The 21,436-nt window shown below is 35.2% G+C and overlaps 1 protein-coding gene and 1 long non-coding RNA gene across 2 annotated transcripts in view; one reads left to right on the forward strand and one right to left on the reverse strand.

Annotated features, from left to right (window-relative positions):
* Nucleotides 1–1,636: 1,636 nt before the first annotated feature.
* On the reverse strand, nt 1,637–3,129 carry LOC145249584 (ciliary microtubule associated protein 1A-like). The gene has a single exon (XM_080111284.1). It carries the CDS (start codon nt 3,019–3,021, stop codon nt 2,299–2,301), a length of 723 nt encoding a protein of 240 aa, XP_079967410.1. The 5' UTR covers nt 3,022–3,129; the 3' UTR covers nt 1,637–2,298.
* A 64-nt stretch (nt 3,130–3,193) lies between these two features.
* Nucleotides 3,194–21,436, forward strand: part of LOC145249585 (uncharacterized) — a 39,661-nt gene continuing 21,418 nt past the window's right edge. The window contains exon 1 of the long non-coding RNA XR_013863552.1: nt 3,194–3,437. This is a non-coding gene — a long non-coding RNA (uncharacterized LOC145249585). The remainder of the gene's footprint in view (nt 3,438–21,436) is intronic.

Consider the following 21,436-nt stretch of genomic DNA (forward strand, 5'->3'; position numbering starts at 1 on the left):
TCTCTCTCTCTCTCTCTCTCTCTCTCTCTCTCTCTCTCTCTCTCTGTTTACATGTTTTCACGTGTGCGTGTCTTTGCGCATGAGCAGTGACCAATATACTCTCTACTTTCTCTTTTTAACCGTCTGCTCGTCCTCTTCTTCTTTACAGATTTTCTCTATTTCTTTTTTTTTTTTCCTTACATTTTTTTCACGTCGATAAGCCAAAACAAAAAAATAAAATACACCCTTCCACAATTTAAAATGAAATTAAAATTTTCCTTTATTTATTTATTTTTTAATACATTTAATAAGATTTTGGGGCTATGCGACAACATGTAATTCTAATTGTACTCCAGTTAGAATGGAATTTTCTTCTGAGTTCCCCTTACTTTAACCTCATTTGAAAAATTCGGTTGTGAAACTCTTTTAACACAACTAAATTCAATCGCTGTATTAGTTGTTTCGTTAGTACTCGGTAATTTCCGCTACAGCCGAACGATGAAAAAACTAAACACGAAAACTGGAATCAGAAACAATGCTGAAAATACGAAAATTTTAGATAAAAGTAGAAACATTTATTCATCTTTGTAAATCAGATAGATTGATGTCGCACAAAATAATATTTAAAAAAAAAAACTATAGACGATGAAAATTACTTTATCTTGTTTGTATTTTTAATATTATTTAAATAAAGAGCGTTTTCGAATAATATATCAATATATTATCACGTAATAATAGCGAAAAAGACATTTTAATACATTTTTCGTCAAAAACAAAAAAAAAAACGAAGTAAATTCTTTTACTGAATTGTAAAAAATAAATTCTTGCCCTGAATTTTAAAAATAATGAATTTAAAAAAATTCGTTTCGTTTCCGTTTCACTTCGTCCTGTGTTTACATAGGGCAGTACTCCGGTCTATTAGCCACGATTTTGTAAACGTTCGACTAGATTCTTGTACCATAATGATACATTTCAAACGATTAGATGCATATTAATTATTTAATTTATTAATAGATTAATAAAAAATAAATAATCATAATAATAATAATTATTATTATTAGTAGTAGTAGTAGTAGTAGCAGCAGCAGCAGCAGCAAAAACAACAACATAAAACCATTTTTTATCACCTATACACATTTTATATTAAAGTACATTAAGGTGCTTCTGCATTTACCGACCCGCGGCTTCCGAGTGTGCTCGACCGCTGACAAAATAACCGGAAGGAAACGATCGCGAGACGTTAAACTGCTACGAGAAAATGATCATGACAAACAGGGAAACCATGGAAGTACAATAAATAAAATTACAAACAAGTGTCTAACCCTAAACCCTAAATCTAACCTGTGCGATTAAAATTATTTATATAAAAAAAGTAGCCTTCATAGATTTTTGTTAGGTAAAAGCGGACAGTGCGTTCGTTAAAAATGAGTCGTTTTTTTTTTTCGTCATTATTTGTATGCTGAGCATTGTACGAATTAACACTTTAGAAAATATCTGCTAACTAGCCAAAATCACTATCAATAATTTTCCACACTCTTTATCTGTGCCTAAACCTAAACGTAGATTCTATGAGCAAAGCTTTTTTCTTATAACTGCAAACCTGTGGAAGTCTCTTCCGTTCGCCTGCTGTCCAGCTGACTACAATCTGATTGTCTTCAAGTCCAACGTAAACAAGTTCTTGATGAACCATCCCCTTAAGTAATCCAATTTACAAAATTTCCATTACTGATGTATACTCATTAACCATTATCCTCGAGTGGTCTCCGGGACTTGATAAGTGGTAACTCCTTTGTAAAAAAAGTTTTAAAAAATAAAAAACCCTAACGATTAACATTTTTCTTTGTAGAGTCGCTGATCGATTTTGGATTATTATTAGTAGCTTGTTAATAAATTATAAAAAGTTTGCGCCATTTTTTCCTACTGTAACTGTTTTTAGATTAATATTTAATTTGTTTTATCGAAAAAAAGACAAAAGTCATACATCCTTTTTTTGTTTTCTAAATTCACGTAAAACGTTTTTGTTACGTATCTCCGATGATTTAAGTGTTTGAGAATAACATCCCAGAACCCTAGTCTAAATAATCCAAAATTCCTTGGTTCTTATTCTGTACATGTCCGATGAAATGAAATTATCGAAGACAACAATAATAACTAACACATATTTTTTTTTATATTTTATGAAACCAAACTTTTATACATATTAGGTATGAATTACATTTTCAAAATGTAATATTAATACATACTGCCGAAGACGTTTTTATTTGTCTTCTTTTGTTTGTCTTGCACAACTGCCCGAAATTGATACTTTATGGTTTCAGTTTAGTCTTTTATCACAAGTGGATTGATGTACGTAGAATGTCGAACGCCAAAGCTAAATTGCGGCTCTTTCTTTTTGTGGGCCCAAACGCTTTCTGGACTATGCGAGCCGGGTCCAGGTAACTTCTCAATTTTGCTAGTTGGACTGGTTCGAAAATAAAGGCTGTACGCCGGCGACTTATTCAGGTAAATATTCGGTGATATAACTTTATAAAGGGCTGGTCCAGGGCTGTTTGTTTTTCCGAGTGCAGGAGATTTGAACGCCATGGAGTAAGCTGGAGATCGTCTCTTGTTGCTCTCCTTGGTTTCGCATAGCGTCGAGGGTAGATCGTACTTCGGTGCCGGGGTAGCATCGGTCGAACGAGATTGCAAAGGGAAAGAAATGCTGTGTTTCGGCGCGCTCTTATAAACGTACGATTTGCTTCGTTCCAAGTTGTAGATTATCGGTGAAGGCACGGCGTCGTGCGATTTGGGGGGGACTCGGCTCGTGAACGAATATTTGGGACTTTCTTCTCTACCATTCCTGTAAATTGACGTCTGCGGTAGATTCGGACCGGGGCTAATGCCAACAGGATACTGATTATGCCGACAGCCGAAAGTGAAACTAGGTGCCTTCTTGTACAAGCTGCCTATATCATGTTTCTTGCCTCCTATAAGTGTGGGTAGCTTGTACTTCGGACCGGGGCTGGTATAAACAGCATAAATATGCGCTTTCGGTATGGGCATTTCTTTTTAACTGACCAAGAATATAAGCTATTCTTTGTCAACAGGGAACGTTCTTAGGTTCCACTGATATGCTAACTGTTTGACAAGCTCGTTTTGTTTAATGCAGCTTGGACGGTGACGTCTTTATAACGTCATCAAAACAGAAATGGCGTACATTTCGTAAAAGTGGAAACGCATTCTTTGTTTATAAATGAATTAGCATATTCAGTATTTTTTATGAAAATCGCTCCAGACAAGGTATGAAGCCACTTGATGTAAAAAGCAAACAATGACTACTTCAGGGTCAAAATCCAGTCTACGATCAGTTTGACATGGATAGATTCCGACCCAGAAAACAGCGATTCTCTCCTTACTGTTAGAAACATCGCTCATGAAATGTGAGGACTAATGAGAAAAACAAAGGAAGCAAGAGTTACGTAAGTATTTGGTAATTATAAATAATAATCATCCAATGAGTTACAGCAACCACTAGACTCCTACTCATGGATAGGATCCAAAATAGAGCACCTGTTTTCATAATGTCTACCAAATTCCAGCTCAAGTTTCATTGCTGCAATGGTGCAGGTTTAACAAGTACTTCAAGGAATGTGCTCCGATAAACTTGATGTATTTCCCTTTCTCTCGTCAACATAAATACCTTCACTAACCCGACACACAGCAAAACTCCACCCTACATTGTTGAGGCCCTAAAGATGTTAGAAAAAATTCTGCTCTAATAGCTTTTTTCTTCGACCTGCTTGTCTTCGGAAGTCCCTTCATGTGTCCCCGACTATACCAACACGCATAAATGTAAATGTAATTTGAATAAACATATCGCCGCACAACTGTCCACTGTGGCAAAGTGCTTTGTTTGGGATGAACGTAAGTTAAATAAAAACAACAAAAAAAACGTAAGCACTTACGAATATAAACGGAGAATTCCGAAGCAGTTCTGACGATTGGCGATACAAACATAAAAAGACATCGGGTACTTACGAGACAGACTATGAGAAAGTTGCTAACGTCCTAAAAAAGGTGTTTCTCTGTAACGAATTGGATTCGCACTTAGCACGCCCAATCTGCGCCGTTAATAACTTAGCCATTGTCATGATTTGTTTATTGATTTAGCTATAAATATATTTAACGAAAATTTGATTTATCCTCGTTTGACCAACATAGGGTAATGTTTTAAAGTGTATATCTGATGTGCTTTGTTTTCCTTTTATAATTTTATTAGGTAAATGAAAAATGAATTGCCAGTGCTCAAAATGTGTAAACATTTTAACCCTCCCTTAACTTAAAAATTCAGTAAAAATCAGGAAATGAACCAATTTTAATGAAATTTATCAAATAATGATCACGGAATATAAGAAACCCATTACTTTTATACGAATCTTAGTGAAAATGTATTATTTTTCTGAAACAAAAAATACATTTACTAAAGATATGGTTTTCAGGAGTAAAAAAAAATGAATGAAATCATTTTTGCTTAAATTGTAACACTTACAAAAAAAAATCTATGAACATTACGAAAAAAAAGCCCTCAAAGTCCGTATTAACGAAATCGATATATCTCGAAGAAAAATGAATTTTTCGAACTAACGATATTACCATTGAATTAAGTATTGTTTATTTAATATTTTCCCACAAAAATGTTATAATTGCAAAAAATATTTCGTCTTTTTTTAAGGTTTACATTTTAGCGTAATTTCTATATGTGAGATTCTAATATTTTCATTGCATGAATGATCGTGTAACTTCCAGCGTAACATAATTTTTAAATAATCTTGAAAAATACAATAAAATTTAAAAAATTTTAAAGCAGAAACACAGAAAAATAATTAAATAAAAAAATGATGAAACATATACAAACGTTCACTATAGGTATGTATAGATGCACATTCTAAAAAGAAAAAAAAAAACAGTCGGTTTTGTCCCACCCCTTTCTCCTTCCAAACACCTATTTTCATTTTACAATTATCCTTGTCGAAGTTTTTATGTACTTCCATACTTTTTTTTTAATTTTGCCGCCATATTTTATCTATATATTAATAGGATAGTGTGTGTGTGTGTGTTATTTATTTTGTGTGTCACATTTACATCCGAGTGACTGTCGTTTAATTGTTATTGATTTCTATTTCTTCTAATAAATAATTTTACCAAAAATTCTTCAATTTTGAAGGGACGCAAGTTTTATATATATATATATATATATATATATATATATATATATATATATATTTGGTAAAACTGGTAATTAGTAAAAACCTAAAGAGAGTGCTCAATACTATTGCAGAGCAAATATGTGGTTTATTTTTTTATTCCCGTTTTATCTGTTTGGTTACATATGTTTCAGATGTTGGACCATGTTTACGATCCAACAGCCTCGTCAGACCTTACAGATTTGTTGTTAGTATTAGGAAGAAGTAAAACACTTCTTCCTAATACTAACACCTACTTCTGTAAGGTCTGACGAGGCTGTTGGATCGTAAACATGGTCCAACATCTGAAACATATGTAACAAAACATAAAACGGTAATAAAAAAATAAAAAACATATATATATATATATATTGTAAAGAAGTGAACCATAGTCGACTAAAATAAGATGGAAAACGGGGTGAGGAAAAGGAAGAAAAAATATAATGGGGGAAGTTACATGTAACAAATGTACAATTCAGTAAAATAAATAAGTCGATTAAAAACAAGATCGTTAAATTACACCCGAAGCGCTTTTCGTTCAGACTAACTTTTCAAGGGTATAAGTCTAAAAATTATTATTTTTTAGGATATTTGGTAGTGGAATGGAGTAAGAGCGGAAAGGAGGTTAAAAAAATGTGACTACCCAAATAATTCTAATTGAAGCTGGAGGTGTCTCTGATTGCACAAAGTAGGAGGGCTGGAAATGATGGCAAGTGCTTCGAGGACAGACAGGTGGTACGTCCTCGGTACAAAACAGAAAAACACTCCGGAGAAAAAGCAAAACCGCACTCCTTTTTATCGACCAAGTGTTGGCCGATGGACGATTCTATCAATTGAGACTTTCTGGTGGTAGGTTGATGGTCTCGGATGAAGCGGGGAATATGTTGGGCGATTCTGACATGAAGACGCTGGGTCGTCTTGCTTATAAAGACGGCACCACACCGACATTGAAATTTATAAATAATATTACTTGTTTGAGAGATGGGCAAGATATCCTTACGAAATTAGGGAAAGGCGTTTTTTATGGAAAAAGCAATACGGAGGGATAGAGCACCAAAATTAGAAGACAATAGAGAGGAAATCTTATCGCCAATAAGTTGGCCTTCAGGTCCAATCCAGGGTAACTTAAGGTATACCGGGAGTCTAGATGGACCATATTTTGGTAGCTCAGAAAAGGATTGAATTTTCTTATTAATAACTAAGTTAACTAATGGAGGCGGATACCCATTCATAATAAAAGTCCTTTTAATGTTCTCAATTTCCACATCAATAAAAGGTGGGGAACAAATAACAAGTGGCCGATGGGTTAGGTTTCTAATAAGATTAAGTTTCCTGGTTGTGGGTGCAAAGGAATCCCAACTGAGATAAAGACCAGTGAAAGTGGGTTTTCTATAAATAGATGTCATAAAGGAAAACCCACGTTTAGAAACTAGCACTTCAAGGAAAGGAATGGAGTTATCTTTTTCCACCTCCATCGTAAATTTGAGAGAAGGGTGTAAATTATTTAATAAGTGGAAAAAGGACATAGCTTCATCATGCGTTGCGAAACAAGAAAATGTGTCGTCAACATAAGGATTTTTATATATCCACCTCCATTAGTTAACTTAGTTATTAATAAGAAAATTCAATCCTTTTCTGAGCTACCAAAATATGGTCAATCTAGACTCCCAGTATACCTTAATATAACGAAAGCTGATTTTTCCTTGTTAGCACAGAACATGGCAATGCTTTCTCTGTGTGTGTGTGTGTGTGTGTGTGTGTGTGTGTGTGTGTGTGTGTGTGTGTGTGTGTGTGTGTGTGTGTGTGTGTGTGTGTGTGATGCTTTTTTCCTTTGTTGTGTTTTTGATTTGTTTTGTTTTTTTTTTAGGATTCCGTACAGTTTTATCTTAAGCTTATTCACTGAAGCCTTTAATATTAACATTGATGTGCCTAAAGGATCCGTCCTGGGCCGAACTCTCTTTCTGATCTTCATAAATTGATATCTACAATTATTTGCTGACATTCATGCAGACGATGCTACAATCTATGGTAAAGGACAACAATGACCAAAATCTTTCTGATTCTTTATCATCTAAGCTTGAGCGAGTGGTACAATGAGGTAAATAAATGGCATTAAAAGTTACATTTAATGCATTTAAAAACTAAATTTTTGAATCTTTTCACTACAAACTCTCAAATCCCCACTTAGCCCCAACTGAAATGAACGGCTCTCGTTTTGAGGAAACACTCTGCTTTGACAAACCCTGGGACTGACCTTCACTACTGACCGAAAATAGAAGACCTACATCAGATTCATTGCCAAAATCACTGGAAAAATGGTTGCATCATTCTACCGCTCCAGAAAGTGTCTCACTCTCAAGGCTATCCTCTGCCTGTACAAGAGTCAGTCATATCTCAAAATTGAGTACTGTTGCCACATCTCGAGAGGAGCCGCTAAGAGTACTCTTTAACTGTCTTGACAAAGTACAAAACGACAAAGTACAAAACGTCTTCGAAATCTAGTGAGCGAGTACTTTTTCTCCACCTTACTTCATTTTTTCTCACTGAAGAGTAAATCTCTGCTCTATCATTACTTTTATGGTAAGTGCTCGACTGAGCTTCAATTTATGCCCCCACCCCACTTCTGTAAAACCTTCAGCAAATATTCGTCTTCCTACAAAAACTGTCAACAATTTTCCTCCCTCCTTATCGATGCCTAAAACTAAACGAAGATGTCATGTGCAATTTTTTTTCTAGAACTGTCAGTATGTGGAACACAATACTGATTGGCTGCTTCCCAACTGTCGATAACGTGGTCGTTTTCAAGTCTAATGTAAATAGTTTTTTTTTAGTTGTCTGTGAAATAGTTAAACCCTATCCAAGTTCTACGATTACTGATCCTCAACGTCTACCAAATACTCATTAAACTTTTATCCTAGACCGACTTCCGGGCTTTTATAAACAGTGACTTCAAAGTAGAAAATTATCTTTTTTGTTGCTGCTTTTTGACGAGGTATCATGGAAATAAAAAAAAATGCATCAAGTTCTTCAAAATGTGTTTTGCAATCTTTTATATTCAAATTATTATTATTATTATTATTATTATTATTATTATTATTATTATTATTATCTTTAAAATTAATATAAGTTAAATAACTTCTCACTTTCTTTCCTTGGAGATATCTTGACGTATGTTCTAACGAGTATTGTAAATATAATTTAAATATACTACAAGGTATCTCAAAAATATACTTACAATTTAACTGTCGCTGACATGCTACCTCGTAATACGCGTTATAAGCATCGTCTGGATAATACTGATTATCAATTCGAACATTAGTTCTTCAATTACGTTTGTCTTCTGTATTGGAAATAATTATATTTCGCTCTCTATATATGGTGTATCTCCTAAATGTTATTTTGAGAAACCCTGCATATCTAATCGAGAATGTGCGTAAATTATAGGATATACCGAAGTCCTCGACACATTTGTCACTAATTTGATATGTTCTGACGTGTCAAAATATGAACTACTAAAAATCGTCATGACCCTTCTGTAAAGGCAGGTAACATATTGTGTGTGTTGTAATAATAAAGCTATTTCGGGTGTTTTATGTATACAAAATATTTAAATGGCTTGATTTTCTTATGCTATTATAATCTGTTTCAGTTAGTCACTCTTACAATGTTTCTTCTTTCGGAAAATGATATTTTTTGTCAATAACATAGTCGAAGAAATAATGAAAAATAGATCAAGTATCGATATGCCCGAGGGATTTCTAATTTTCTGTGACTTTGAAAATCCAATTATATATGTGTGCGTGTGCGTGTGCATGTGCGTGCGTGTGTGTGTGTGTGTGCGTGTGCGTGTGCGTGTGCGTGCGCGCGCACGCGTGTTCTGCATTTGGAAGAGGATTTTTTCATTCAGATTAAATTTGCTGTCGGTAAAACTCCAAAGATATTTTGCTTACATCAAATTTAATTTGACCAGACTCAAAGTTGTTTCACTTCGACGAGTACGGGAGCTGGGATGTAAACGTAATCGTAGCCGATGAATCCAGAAACGTTTGCGATATAGGCCATTAATCAGTTATTATGTTCAACTTAGTTTCTACTTGAGAAGTACCAAGCAATACCTGCTAAAACACGCACACACACACGCGCGCGCGCACACACACACACACATATATATATATTTATATATATATATATATATACTCAGAGGTAGAAGTGGGAAAAAAGACCGGATAAAAAGTGCTCATCAATACCTTAGTAGAGCTGGATATGTTTGTTTTGTTTTGTTTTTATTTTACAACCTCAAGTATTAACTCGGTGTATTACAATTGTTTCCGCATACAAATGAATTCACTGTCTGCTTAGTCAGATGGGAAGAGTCAAAAAGAGAAGGGAGAAAGATATGATTTACTGGGGACACGTGTGAATATCAAGAAAACAAGAGAAATATATGGAGAAACAAATCTATAATATAAATCTCACCAGTTTGTTTGTTTGTATGTATGTATGTATGTATGTATGTATGCCTGCCTAAAACTTTCGATAGAGGCGACGGATTTTCACGAGGTCGATATCGTTTTGAATTTCGACCCTTCGGAAGACAAATATCGAAAAATTGGCTAAAAACATTCATTCGTTCACCCTCAACTGCGCAGTTTTCTACAAAGAGAGTCATCGTATCAGTTATAATGACTTTACTAATTTCAACGTTCCGAACTTTCGGTCATGTCATGAATCATGAAGTAGGGATAAGACGTTAGATTTTCTTTCACTTTCTTTTCCGCCTTCGCGTCATGGGTTCGAGCCTGCCTGCCTACTACCACTTTTTTTTTTGTTGCACACACATTTCTAAACACCTGGGCAAATGCCGGGCACCTAGGCTAGTAATTACATAAAACAAAAACAATTATATAAAAAAAATTATATAAAAAAAAGAGGAGATAGAAATAAAGAAAAGGAAAAAGAATCATACATTTGGGTTGTGAAGTTGAAGTTTTTAACCTTTAAAACTATACAAAAAAATATTTTTTATCATTCGTTAGAAAACCATCTAGTCAGTAAGTCATTTAATCACCTGCAATCACTGCATCAACTTGCTCTCGAATTTACTATATTACTAATAATTTATTTTTCAATGGATCATCAGTTGTTTACCATGAAACACTGTTTCGGGGATTTAAAAACAAAACAGTATATTACATCATGGCTCCCCAGGAGTGTTGATCAAACACCACCACCCTTAATCTTAGGGAGAAGACATGTTACAAACATTTGATCCAATTTCCTATTCTTAATTGCAATTACTAACCGTTTCATACTATAAAAATGAATTTCTTACCTGCGTGTATATATATGATACATGGGAAGTACCTGCTGATATGTATATTTAATATAAAAACGCCTTCCCAACACGAGTAAAATTAGTTTACACCACTTTTTCCCCTTACTCACTCAGATTAAAATCCATATATAAGTATACTAAACCTTATATCTAGAATTATTATTTTAATTTTCAGCAAAATACATTAGAGGGTTTTGATTCTGAAAATGTCTCATATAGGAAGAAATCGAAATGGAGGGAGCCTTGTTTTATCGGTGACTAAGGGCTGTTGATCTTATTCTATGCCAATCTGATATACTTTAATCTTCAGAGGTGGGGTAGTTCCCATATTATACACCCTAGAAACTATCTAAAATACGCCACATAAATGAAGAATACGGAAAATGCATTAATTTAATTTAAAAATTGATATTAGACTGATGTCTACTATTTACTATTCGATTTCACATAAATCGAAGGTATCGGGTGAGTTTTCACAAATAAACGATATAATTGTCATCCTAGAAATAACGACATGATTCCATTTCCGTCTAATCAAAACCGTTTGAAAGTGACACAATGTTCAACGAGTAAGATCTGATTAACAACAGCAGTCTTAAAATGCAAATCCGGACGTTTCAACGCTTGAGGGCACAGCTCAACGAAGTTTCCGGTCACAGTTATGGTCTTTGGTGTGGTTTCAAATGAGGACCACATCCTGCCACCTTACATCTTCTGTTAGAAATTTCAGGAACAGGAAGGCGTGTCTTATTCCGCTCACGCGATTGTATTCAGCCAATGAGATTGCATGCACGTACACATTTTGTCGCGCAAGGTTTTGGCGCCAATTTCAATTAAATTTCAGATTACATGTGGTGGCGTGGAGAGAAACATCTATGGGGATTTCGCTCTCGGCTTCAATAATGAACCGAGTTCTACATAATTCTCATTCTAAGTAAAGAATGAATTGATGTGCTTGAGGCAACCTGTTTCTTTGAACAATATTCTTCTTCTTCATCATTCGGCCGAATGAATGTCCGGCCTTTTATTCCTGCAGAAGCATTGGAACCTTTATCGTCATCGGGCGAATCACCCATAATGGACCTTACTTTCATTGGACCAGTCAAGAAGGAGTTCGTGCTTCATATTTGGATCTCAAGAACATTATCTTCACACCTGTGAAAAAACACCTAACATATATAACGGCTAACTACCCGCCATTTGGCAGAAGCTGAAGAGGTGCACCCTTTTGCAACCACGGACTCATTTACTTTTTCTTCAATAAAATATTATTTGGAATTTAAGGTGAGCCTTTCGTTGTTTTCCTTGTGTCTCTTTCATTCTGCCAAGGGCAAAAAACGTGTAAGAGAAATCTTACACTTCAAAGTCGGCTTGAAAGTCAGCACCAAAGTGTACCTGGATGTGCTAAAGAGTGTGGTGATCCTCTGGTGCAATCAGGTGGCCGCTGGAAGACGTTGGGTGTGGCTTCAGAAGGAGTGCTACGACTTAGTACCCTTCTATCACGGGCCCCCTTCTCCGCCCACCTGAACCCGCTGGAGCTGGACTACTTTGTTTGGTCATACGTCGAGAAGATCACCAACATAACCTCTCAAAACATCAAATCCAGCTTGATCACCGCCATTCGCTGAGTATCCGTCGAGCTCCCGCCGGCGCTTGTGGAAAAGGTATGCTCCCAGTTCCGGACCCGTATCGAGGCGATAATTGATGTTGAAGGCAGCTAGGTCAGATAGATGTCAGCTCTACTACATCATTAAGTTACCTGAATTGATTTTTTCAATAAAAGTTTTCAAATACAGCTGTAGTGTTGTTGTTTTTTTTAGGGCGGCGAATTTATCGTTCCACCACGTAGAAACGTATACACGTGGCTAACTGTATATAAATAACGATTAGCAAATATTACTCAACACTTTTCGTGTCTATAAATTTAATGTGAATTTTATTAATTAATGGCCCATACAGCAAACACAGGTTTTCGTTAAATGCGGTATGGAAAATAACATGACTGACGTGTCAATTAAATCCAGAGCGCAAAACTTGATATCATTGCATATGACAGGTTTTTAGGGTGGGCGTAATTAATAGCTATAATCTTGATAAGTTTTCACACGCTCGAATTTAAATTAAAAAATATTTTGTATTTTATATATTCTTTTACTTTTATTTACACTAAGGCGGAGGTTGTGCTTTCAGTCACTGTGTTTATTTCTGTAGAGCATGCTTATTGGTTGCCCAATTAATGCTCTCCTAATCACACTTTGACGATAACTTCGGTTCTGTTCATCATAAATGCATACTACATGACCCATGTTGCACTTAATAAAATTTTACATCTTCTCTGACATTCATCCTGACTTTTGGCATTAGAAATTCTGTCACGGTCGAAATTTTGACGTAATTTCAACTTTTTGACATAATTTCAACTTCCCATTTTGTCACATCATGTCTTTGATAACAATTTGGTCTTCGGACCAATATCAAAGTGTAGTATCTTTTATAATAATACACTTCAGCTTTTTGGTCTCAGTTACTGGATGAGAAATCCTTCACGACTGTGACAATTTTTCATTTTTGTTCCTTTCTCCATATTAAAAAACGACCTTGGTGTCTAACTCTGACCTCGTGAGGCGACAAAATAAATAGGAGCAATAAGCGTCACGCTCAATTTCAACCTGATAAGACCAATAGTTAAGTTATCCACGTTTCCATGACATAACATTGGAAATACTTCATACAATATAGAGAATAAAGGTTCAGATAAGACCATAGACAATTCGATCGTTGTTAGATGAGTGAGTGACATTTCACGATTTATTTATACTAAACAACTTAAATACATTTTAATTTTATATATATACTAGCATTTCAGACCGGCGTTGCCCGGATGTATGGAGGTGTATGTTGAGCAAAAAAAAAAAAAGAAATAAGCGCTCAATTTTTTAACTTTGACCCCTATTATGGCCCTTAACATTTATTGTTTTCGACTCAAATCAAGTTATTAAGTTAGATCCATGTCCAAGTAACCTATATCTAAAATTTCAAGTGTTTAGATCCAGATTGTCGGAGGAGTTTGATAGAGTTCTCAAAGGTCAAATCGTTGAACTTTTACCCCTTAACAGCCAAATTTCTGATCGAAAACCGATTACAAAGATTTTCCCAAATCTCAATACCCTGTATATCAAATTTTTAGTCTGTAGACTGAAAATTAACAGCATTATTGCGTAGGGAAATGTACATAGACAGACACACACATACACACACACACATACACACACACTTTCACCTTTATAGATATATAGGCTAGTAGGCCGCTCGCCGTTGCCCTGTCATAAAATACGCATAAATGTTCTATTTCAATTCATACAGAAACTGAGACATATTTTTTTTCTGAATAGTTCACTTTTTGTAAGTAAAAAAAATAAATATTCGAGCTGAGATCGAAACCAAAACCTAAACACAGTGAGTCAAGTACGAAACCATTAGATCAACTTGGCATGAAGTGTTTTCAAACCTACTTATTCTTAACATAAAGAAGCTGTAATGTTTCACAGCTGCGCATGCGCATTCGCATTCGCATAACAGTTGAAAACCGATAAAACCCCGATCAATTGTTCAATTTTACCCCAGTAGCAGCCCTTTTTCCGAGTGAAAACTGATTAAAAAGTTTTCCGTGTGCCTGTATGCCTTATGTACACAATTTCAAGTCTGATTCGTTAAGTATATAGGTTGAGAAGTATCCTCTCACACACACATACACATACTTACTTTTATATATATATAAATAGACTACACCATCTCCTGGCCCACTAAATTAGTATGTATCATATATTAATATTAAAAATAAGCAATTTCTAAAATGGTTCAGAAATAATTGAAACTTCTAAGTTACGGCTATTGCTTCTTACGTTATCGGGCTAGTGTGTGCAATTTTACGATTTGTTTGTATTAAATAACTTAAAAGTACTTTTTTTTTAATTTGATGATATACCAGATTCTTTCTTGACCTACTGAGTCAGTATTTAGACATTATTAAATATAAACAAATTCTAAAATGATTTAGAAATACTTGGAAATTCTAAGTTACGGCCGTTGCTTCCGATTTGCTTGTTTTATGTCTTTTGGTTTCTTTTTTTTTTTTTGTTTTGTTTTACAGAGTCGAACTTTTTATTGAGCTCATTTAGATTGTCTCATGATTTTCTGGTTTGCATGAAGTCCTCCTCGTTGGTCGCAGCTACTCTAATTTTCAGAATCCACCTCAAGAACAGAGATTGCATGCGGAATCGGGGAAGGTTTTGTTCGGAACAGAAGAAGGAATTGCTCGGAAACTGCATTTTCACTTTCACTTCATTGATTTACGCTTCCGTGACTACCACATATTTGCTTAGCTATACGCAGTGGGAGAGACGACCAGAGGACAACGGGTCCTGATAGTGAAACTTTCTAAAATTTCACTGACGTTTTGGTAGCCAAGTTACGACCTTCACATCGATTTGAATTTCACCTCCTTACATATTTTTACGATTCTGAGTCCCACGATAAATATATCTTGACATTAAAACACTGTCATCGCCATTGCCACGGCCAAAAGGGCTGAACTTGATGATGTACTGCTGCTACTATTATTGCCAAACAAGTATGCACGTCCCAAAGCCACCAGAGTCAAGAGCATGGTTGACATTGCTTGTTCTGCGTTGACTGGAGTAAGGTCGTGTGCAGTTCTAAGGAGTCCGCTCTTTTATGCTTTGCCTTCTGGCATGGGGTTAGTTTATTGCAATCGCCTGAGGCGACCTTATTGAAGAATGCTGATGAGATTGACCAGATCTTTTTGTAGGCTAGCTTTTCAAATCGCACTTTCCCAATCTTGTGTCACATCTTCACGCTGTGGGAAGGGAGATAAACATCGAACCTTAGTATTTTGTACATTATCCAGCAGTTGCTGCTGCTGCTTTCAAACAAACAAAAATATTTACGAAGCTCTCTTTTGATGTCATAATATACCATGCCTATTACTCTTGTGATGTCATGATAGTTACTTCCTCCCCCTCTTTCCTTCTCTATCTATCTATCTATCTATCTGTCTCTTTTTCATTCTCTCTATTTAACTTATCTATCTTCCTTCCTCTCTCTTCCGTACTACATATCACTTGTACATTCTCATCCACGAGCGATCAGAAAACTAAAGCACGTCTTTTTATACATACGTACGCAAGTGTCTACGCGAAGTCTCTTTTCCACGAGCGTCTTTTCTTCTCGTCGTTTTTTATATGGCAGTGATCGTCTCTACTTTTCTTACGACGAATAACCTCCTCATGCATGAAAAAAAACAACGAAACTTTGCTAAGTTCAATGTTTTATTAGGGAGAATCCACATGGGATGTGAGAGAGAGAGAGACCAATGACTAATGCTTAACATCTTAAACTTACTGTCTATTAAACGAAATGGTGGACACGCAGACGAGCAGACGTCGGTAACATTCAGCTCAGATTAATTCTACATTATTTGTGTGTTCGTTTGCTTGACTTTTAACCGCGAGACTGACTAGAAAACCTGTGTTTCTGTAACTCGAAAATGTGATGTCATCATATCCTGATCGTTCGACGCCTTGTCTGTCTACGGCGTTTGATTACTAGAATTACTAGAAATATAAGTAAAATCTATCGAGTTATAGAGTTTTATCGTATGTTTTAATGCGGAGAAGTTATTTGCGACCACTTTTGTATGATAAATTGAGTTATCTCCCCTGCTTTCCTTACTTTCAATTAAAATCCGCAATTTCAAACTAGAAAATGTCGTCCCGCTAGTATCTAATATTAGGTTGAGAAGTTCTTGCAGAATTTTTAATTTTGATTTAAAATGATGTATTTTCAAAAAAGGTTGTTATAATACCTGTATTTTATATATATCATTTTAAAGAGCGTTTTATCTAATTTTTCAACACATCAAAGGCCGTAAATGACAAAATCCTCTGATTCTCTCTCCTCTGATCTTGAGCGCGTAGTACAATGGGGGAAGAGGATATTGGTTACTTTTAATGAATCTAAAACCGAGCTTCTATCTTTACATCACCAACGCTCTGACCCTCTTCTGGCACCAATTGAAATGGATGGCTCCTGTCTTGGGGACGCTCCATATTTTGACAAGCTTCTGGGATTAACCTTTACTCCTGATCTGAAATGGAACACGTACATCAAATCTGTTGCCAAGGTCGCTGGAAAAATGGTGGAATCCTTCTACCGCTCGAGAAGATATCTCACTGCTAATGCAATTCTCTATCTATATAAAAGCCAAGTACGTCCAAGGATGAAGTACTGCTGCCACATCTGGGCAGGAGCTGCTAAAAACAGCCTATCCTGCCTTGACAGAGTACAAAATAGACTTCGTAGCCTAGTGAGGGATGCCCTTTTCTCTTCCCTGCAACCTCTCTCCCACAGAAGAGACGTTGCGAGCTTGTCGTTGTTTTATCGTTATTGTCATCGGAAGTGCTCGTCTGAGATCCAATCTCTGGTTCCCCCTCGCCAATCCTTCACGAAAACACCCGTTTAGCTGAAACCACTGTCAGTAATTTTCTCCACTCTTTATCTGTGCCTACATCAAAACATAGATTCCATGAACAAAGCTTCTTTCTTAGAAGTGCACGCCTGTGGAACTCTCTTCCGTTTGCCTGTTTCCCACCTGACTACAACTTGGATGTCTTTAAGTCCAACATAAACAAGTTCTTGATGAACCACACCCTTAAGTAAAACACTTTATCAGATCTCCATTACTACCGATTACAACGATTATGTCCCATTGAGTACTGTACACGCAATAACCCTTATCCTCGAGTGGCCTCCGGGCCTTGATAAGTGGTGACTTCCATGTAAAAAAAAAGAAAAAATTAAAACCTTTTTAAAAATTTTCAGAACGTTGAATACAAGATGGAAAATAAATCAAATTCGTGCAATTTTCTTATTTCAATTCCAGCTAGGCCGAAAAGCTACTGAAACTGCTTGCGATATCAACAAAGCATTTGACCCAGGAACAACTATTGAACACACATTGCAATGATGGTTAAAGAAATTTTGTGACGGCGACGAGAGTCTTGAAGATGTTGAGCGCCTCAACATACATATGTATACTACTTGGCCTTTTGGTCAAGATCAAAGTGTAGCATCTGTTCTTCAGATGCTGCACTTCCATTTCTTGTTATCTTTCGGTGGAGGAGCCGTCCTTCATGACTGACAATTTTTTTTTATTTTGTACCGTTTCTCCACGTTAAAAAACGACCCTGGTGTCTAACTCTGTCCCGTGGTGAGGCATTATAAATAGGTAACATATATATCTATACGTATCGTGTTACTTTACACGCGTACAGCCCGTTAATCCATATATTATGAAGCCTGGCATCTTATTGCTTTGCCATCTTGTATTTTACTTGTAAACACAAGTCACGAGATCCAGTATTCTGTGTAGTTCTAGGAGGTTCACACTCCCAGCTTTGTCTTCTCTCTTTGAGGAGTAAGTTCATTGCTAATCGCCTGAGGCACCCTTACCAGGGAATGTTAATGGGGCTGCCCAGACACTTTTTGCAGGTCAGAGGCGCTGACTTTTCAATTTCACTTTTGGACCTTGGTCTCACTGTTCTTGCAGCGGGAGAGGACTAATTAGATCCAAATATTGTGGCAATCTCTTAAAGAAATAGAACTTTGCAAAGTGACTAAATTTGAATCCTCTATTCAATTGTCTATTTTAAGTTGTTTTAGAAAATTGTTAATGAAATGATTATTATGCATGGATAGACTTTGTCATTTTCCCATTTGATCATGCCCTATCGACCGCAGATTAACGTTGACTCTGCTCGTCTTGTTATGCATTAAAAGTGAAAGTAAAAACAATAACATTGCAAAAATATGAGTAATTACTAAATTTAAATGTAAATTTTTTAATTCAATTGATTTTTTTTTTTTTTTTGCGGTAGTAGTTTTGGTTCGTTTTTTAATTGTTGTGGTGAACTTTGTGTGTGTGTGTGTGTGTGTGTGTGTGTGTGCGCGTGTGTGTGTGTGTGTGTGTGTGTGTGTGTGTGTGTGTGTGTGTTTGCGTTTGCGTTTGCGTGTGCGTGTGCGTGTGCGTGTGTGTGTGTGTGTGGCGAGGGAAAATGATGCCCTGTGGCTAGGATGCGAGTCAGATATGACTTTATAATAAGGTTTATAGATAAGATTATCACTTGTAATAACTGTCTTTTTTAAAAAGCGCAGCCCTAATGAATGTTGCGTAGTTTTAAGACTCGGACAATCGCATTAAACCATAATCGCTCGCAACGGGAATCGCTTTCCTTGTGGTTTCCCACGACGATCAAAAAACTCACTGATCGCGACAGATGCTACACGGACTGCCACCACCATCACCGCCCCCGCACCAATACTCCGTAGGTACGCAGATTTATTTTGCTCTAACCACCTACACCCGCTCATTCCTTCCTTTTCACTAACCCCTTTCCTTCCTCTCCCCCATTAACTGAGATACACTTATTGTATTTGTAGTTATAGTGAAAGACACTCTCTTCCCCCCCTCTCTCTCTCTCTCTCTCTCTCTCTCTCTAACTATTTATTAATTGTTTATAATCACAAACTGCTACATGTTGCATTGCGAAATCTGTCGACTTCTACTAACGTTATCTGCTCAATTTTTATAGTCAGACCCAAATAGCAATGTAGCTTACAAATAAAACCTTGCTCTTGATTGAACAATTTTAATTTGTCATGTTCTTTAAGAAAAAAAAATAGATTCACATGTTTTTCTTTTTTGTTGTTGTTGTTGTTGTTGTTGTTGTTGTTGTTGTTGTTGCTTTTGTTGTTTGTTTTATTATATTTAACAATCACAATGACAAAGTACATCATTTGACTTTCACATGAATCCCGAATTCTTTTGGGAAAAAAGGAGGGTGCAGTTGCAGTGCTAATCCAATTTTGTCAAACCCTTTTGGGCTTACCCTACGCTAGACACTCTTACCAAGATACCACATTTATAGGTGTATCAGAAAGTGGCCATTAAAAAAGATGATCAGAACTTTAATAATTCAACTTACTATTTTTCGAAGCTTATAACTACTTGAAAAATGTAATTCAACCCCTACTTTTTTTTTCAATTAAAGGAGCAAATTCCAAATTTAAAAAAAATAACAGGTTTAATATCAAATTATGCAATATTTGTTTTTTAAAGCGGTTTTCTTTAAAAAAATATAAAGAAAACCAGCATATTTTGACGTGCTTATAAATATATGTATATATATAAACGCTAAAAAATCACTTACATAAAAAATACTATTAAATGGGTAGTTCCATTCTTCATTATTAAGAATTTATCCATATTTATATTTTAAATCCCATGTATTTTTTAAATAAAATAATTTTTTAAAGCGAGGGTCGTAGAAAATAGCATTTTCGCAACATTTTTTTTTTTTTGCGCGAAGCTGTAAAGAGCTGCTGCTGCTAAAATTTAAATTTATGAAATATGGATTCGTCGAAGGGACATAAATAATGTCTCTTTTTTATTGCGTGTGTTTTTCATCCTCCGTAGTTAAAAAGGAAACGCACATTCACTTATAAGAACAAAAAATCCGCTTCATCGATTTTTAAAAAATTCTTTTAATGAAATACACGAGTTTTTGATTGATATATTTTAATACTTCGTTATCGACTAAATTTTTTTTTTTAATATCTAAAAAAAGAAAACATTCAATGAAATAGAAAAATTTGCCGTCAACGTCTGGTATTTATTGACGATGCAAGCATAACATGAGCTTTCATTTAAAAAAAATCAACGTGGTTTAAAAAAAAAAAAAGGTTTTACACTTTGAACTTAACAGGTAAATTTCCAAAAGACTATTCTTTTTGTTGTTTTAAATTAGAATATTTTCTTTATTTATCTTTTATCTTCAATTTGTGATATATAAAACGTTGGCACATAAATTAATTATTAAAATTTTAATAGACATTTTAAAAGGGGGGGGTGAATTTTAAAAAAACGTTTCTCTAAAATATTATATTTGGTTTATTGGAAAGAGCATAAAATTTCACATTGACTCTGAAAATATCATAAAAATTGAATCAATAGAAAATTTTTAAAAGATTTTTAAAGTGTAAAAATTGAAAAATATTTAACTCGTAAAATTCTATTGATTTTATTACGTAAAAAATGGCTGCATGAAGGCACGTCGGCATTTTGTAAACATTTTGTAAACACTGTTTTTTTTTAAATAAAAAATAATATTTCTATTATTTTTTAAACAACTTTAATAGTTTATTTTGGAAGTATATTCCATACAGAAAATAAACAACCCACTTTAGAGAAATTACGAGTTTTTAATATTTTATTCGCAGTTTTCTGTTAGGGGTGTCAAAAATTCCTCCAAATTTCTGATACACCTAGCGCAGTGCTGACCCTTCTATTACATTTACTCTATGACTTAACTTTACTTAAATGAATGAGCCCCAATTTGGTTTCAAACAGATTTTATTCACCAAAAATATGTTTTTATAGCGAGTCGGACAATATTTACAAATATTCAAAACAAAAAATAAAGAAGGTAGTAGAATTTTATTGTACTTTTAACGCACTTAGGGATAGTCTTTCTCATTTTTTTTCGTCTTACATATTAACTATCAAATATTGAACAGGTCTAAAAGCGTTGTTTTTCGGGTTATTGAAAATAGAAAATAAAAGGTTTACCATTGACTGAAAAGAAAAAATCAGGCCGACCCCGAATAACAACTAAGAGAGGGGGATAGAAAAATAACTCGATCATCTCGTTCTGATCGCTTTAAAACTACGGCTTCGATATCCCGGGATTTTACATCCGAAACTGGGCAAAAATTTCCAGACAAACGATCTCACGAAGATTAAACGAAGTTTTATGATTTTCAA

The sequence above is a fragment of the Euprymna scolopes genome, chromosome 28 (genome assembly GCF_053919585.1).
Source record: "Euprymna scolopes isolate OS-2025 chromosome 28, ASM5391958v1, whole genome shotgun sequence".
In the NCBI taxonomy this organism is placed as follows: Eukaryota; Metazoa; Mollusca; class Cephalopoda; order Sepiida; family Sepiolidae; genus Euprymna; species Euprymna scolopes.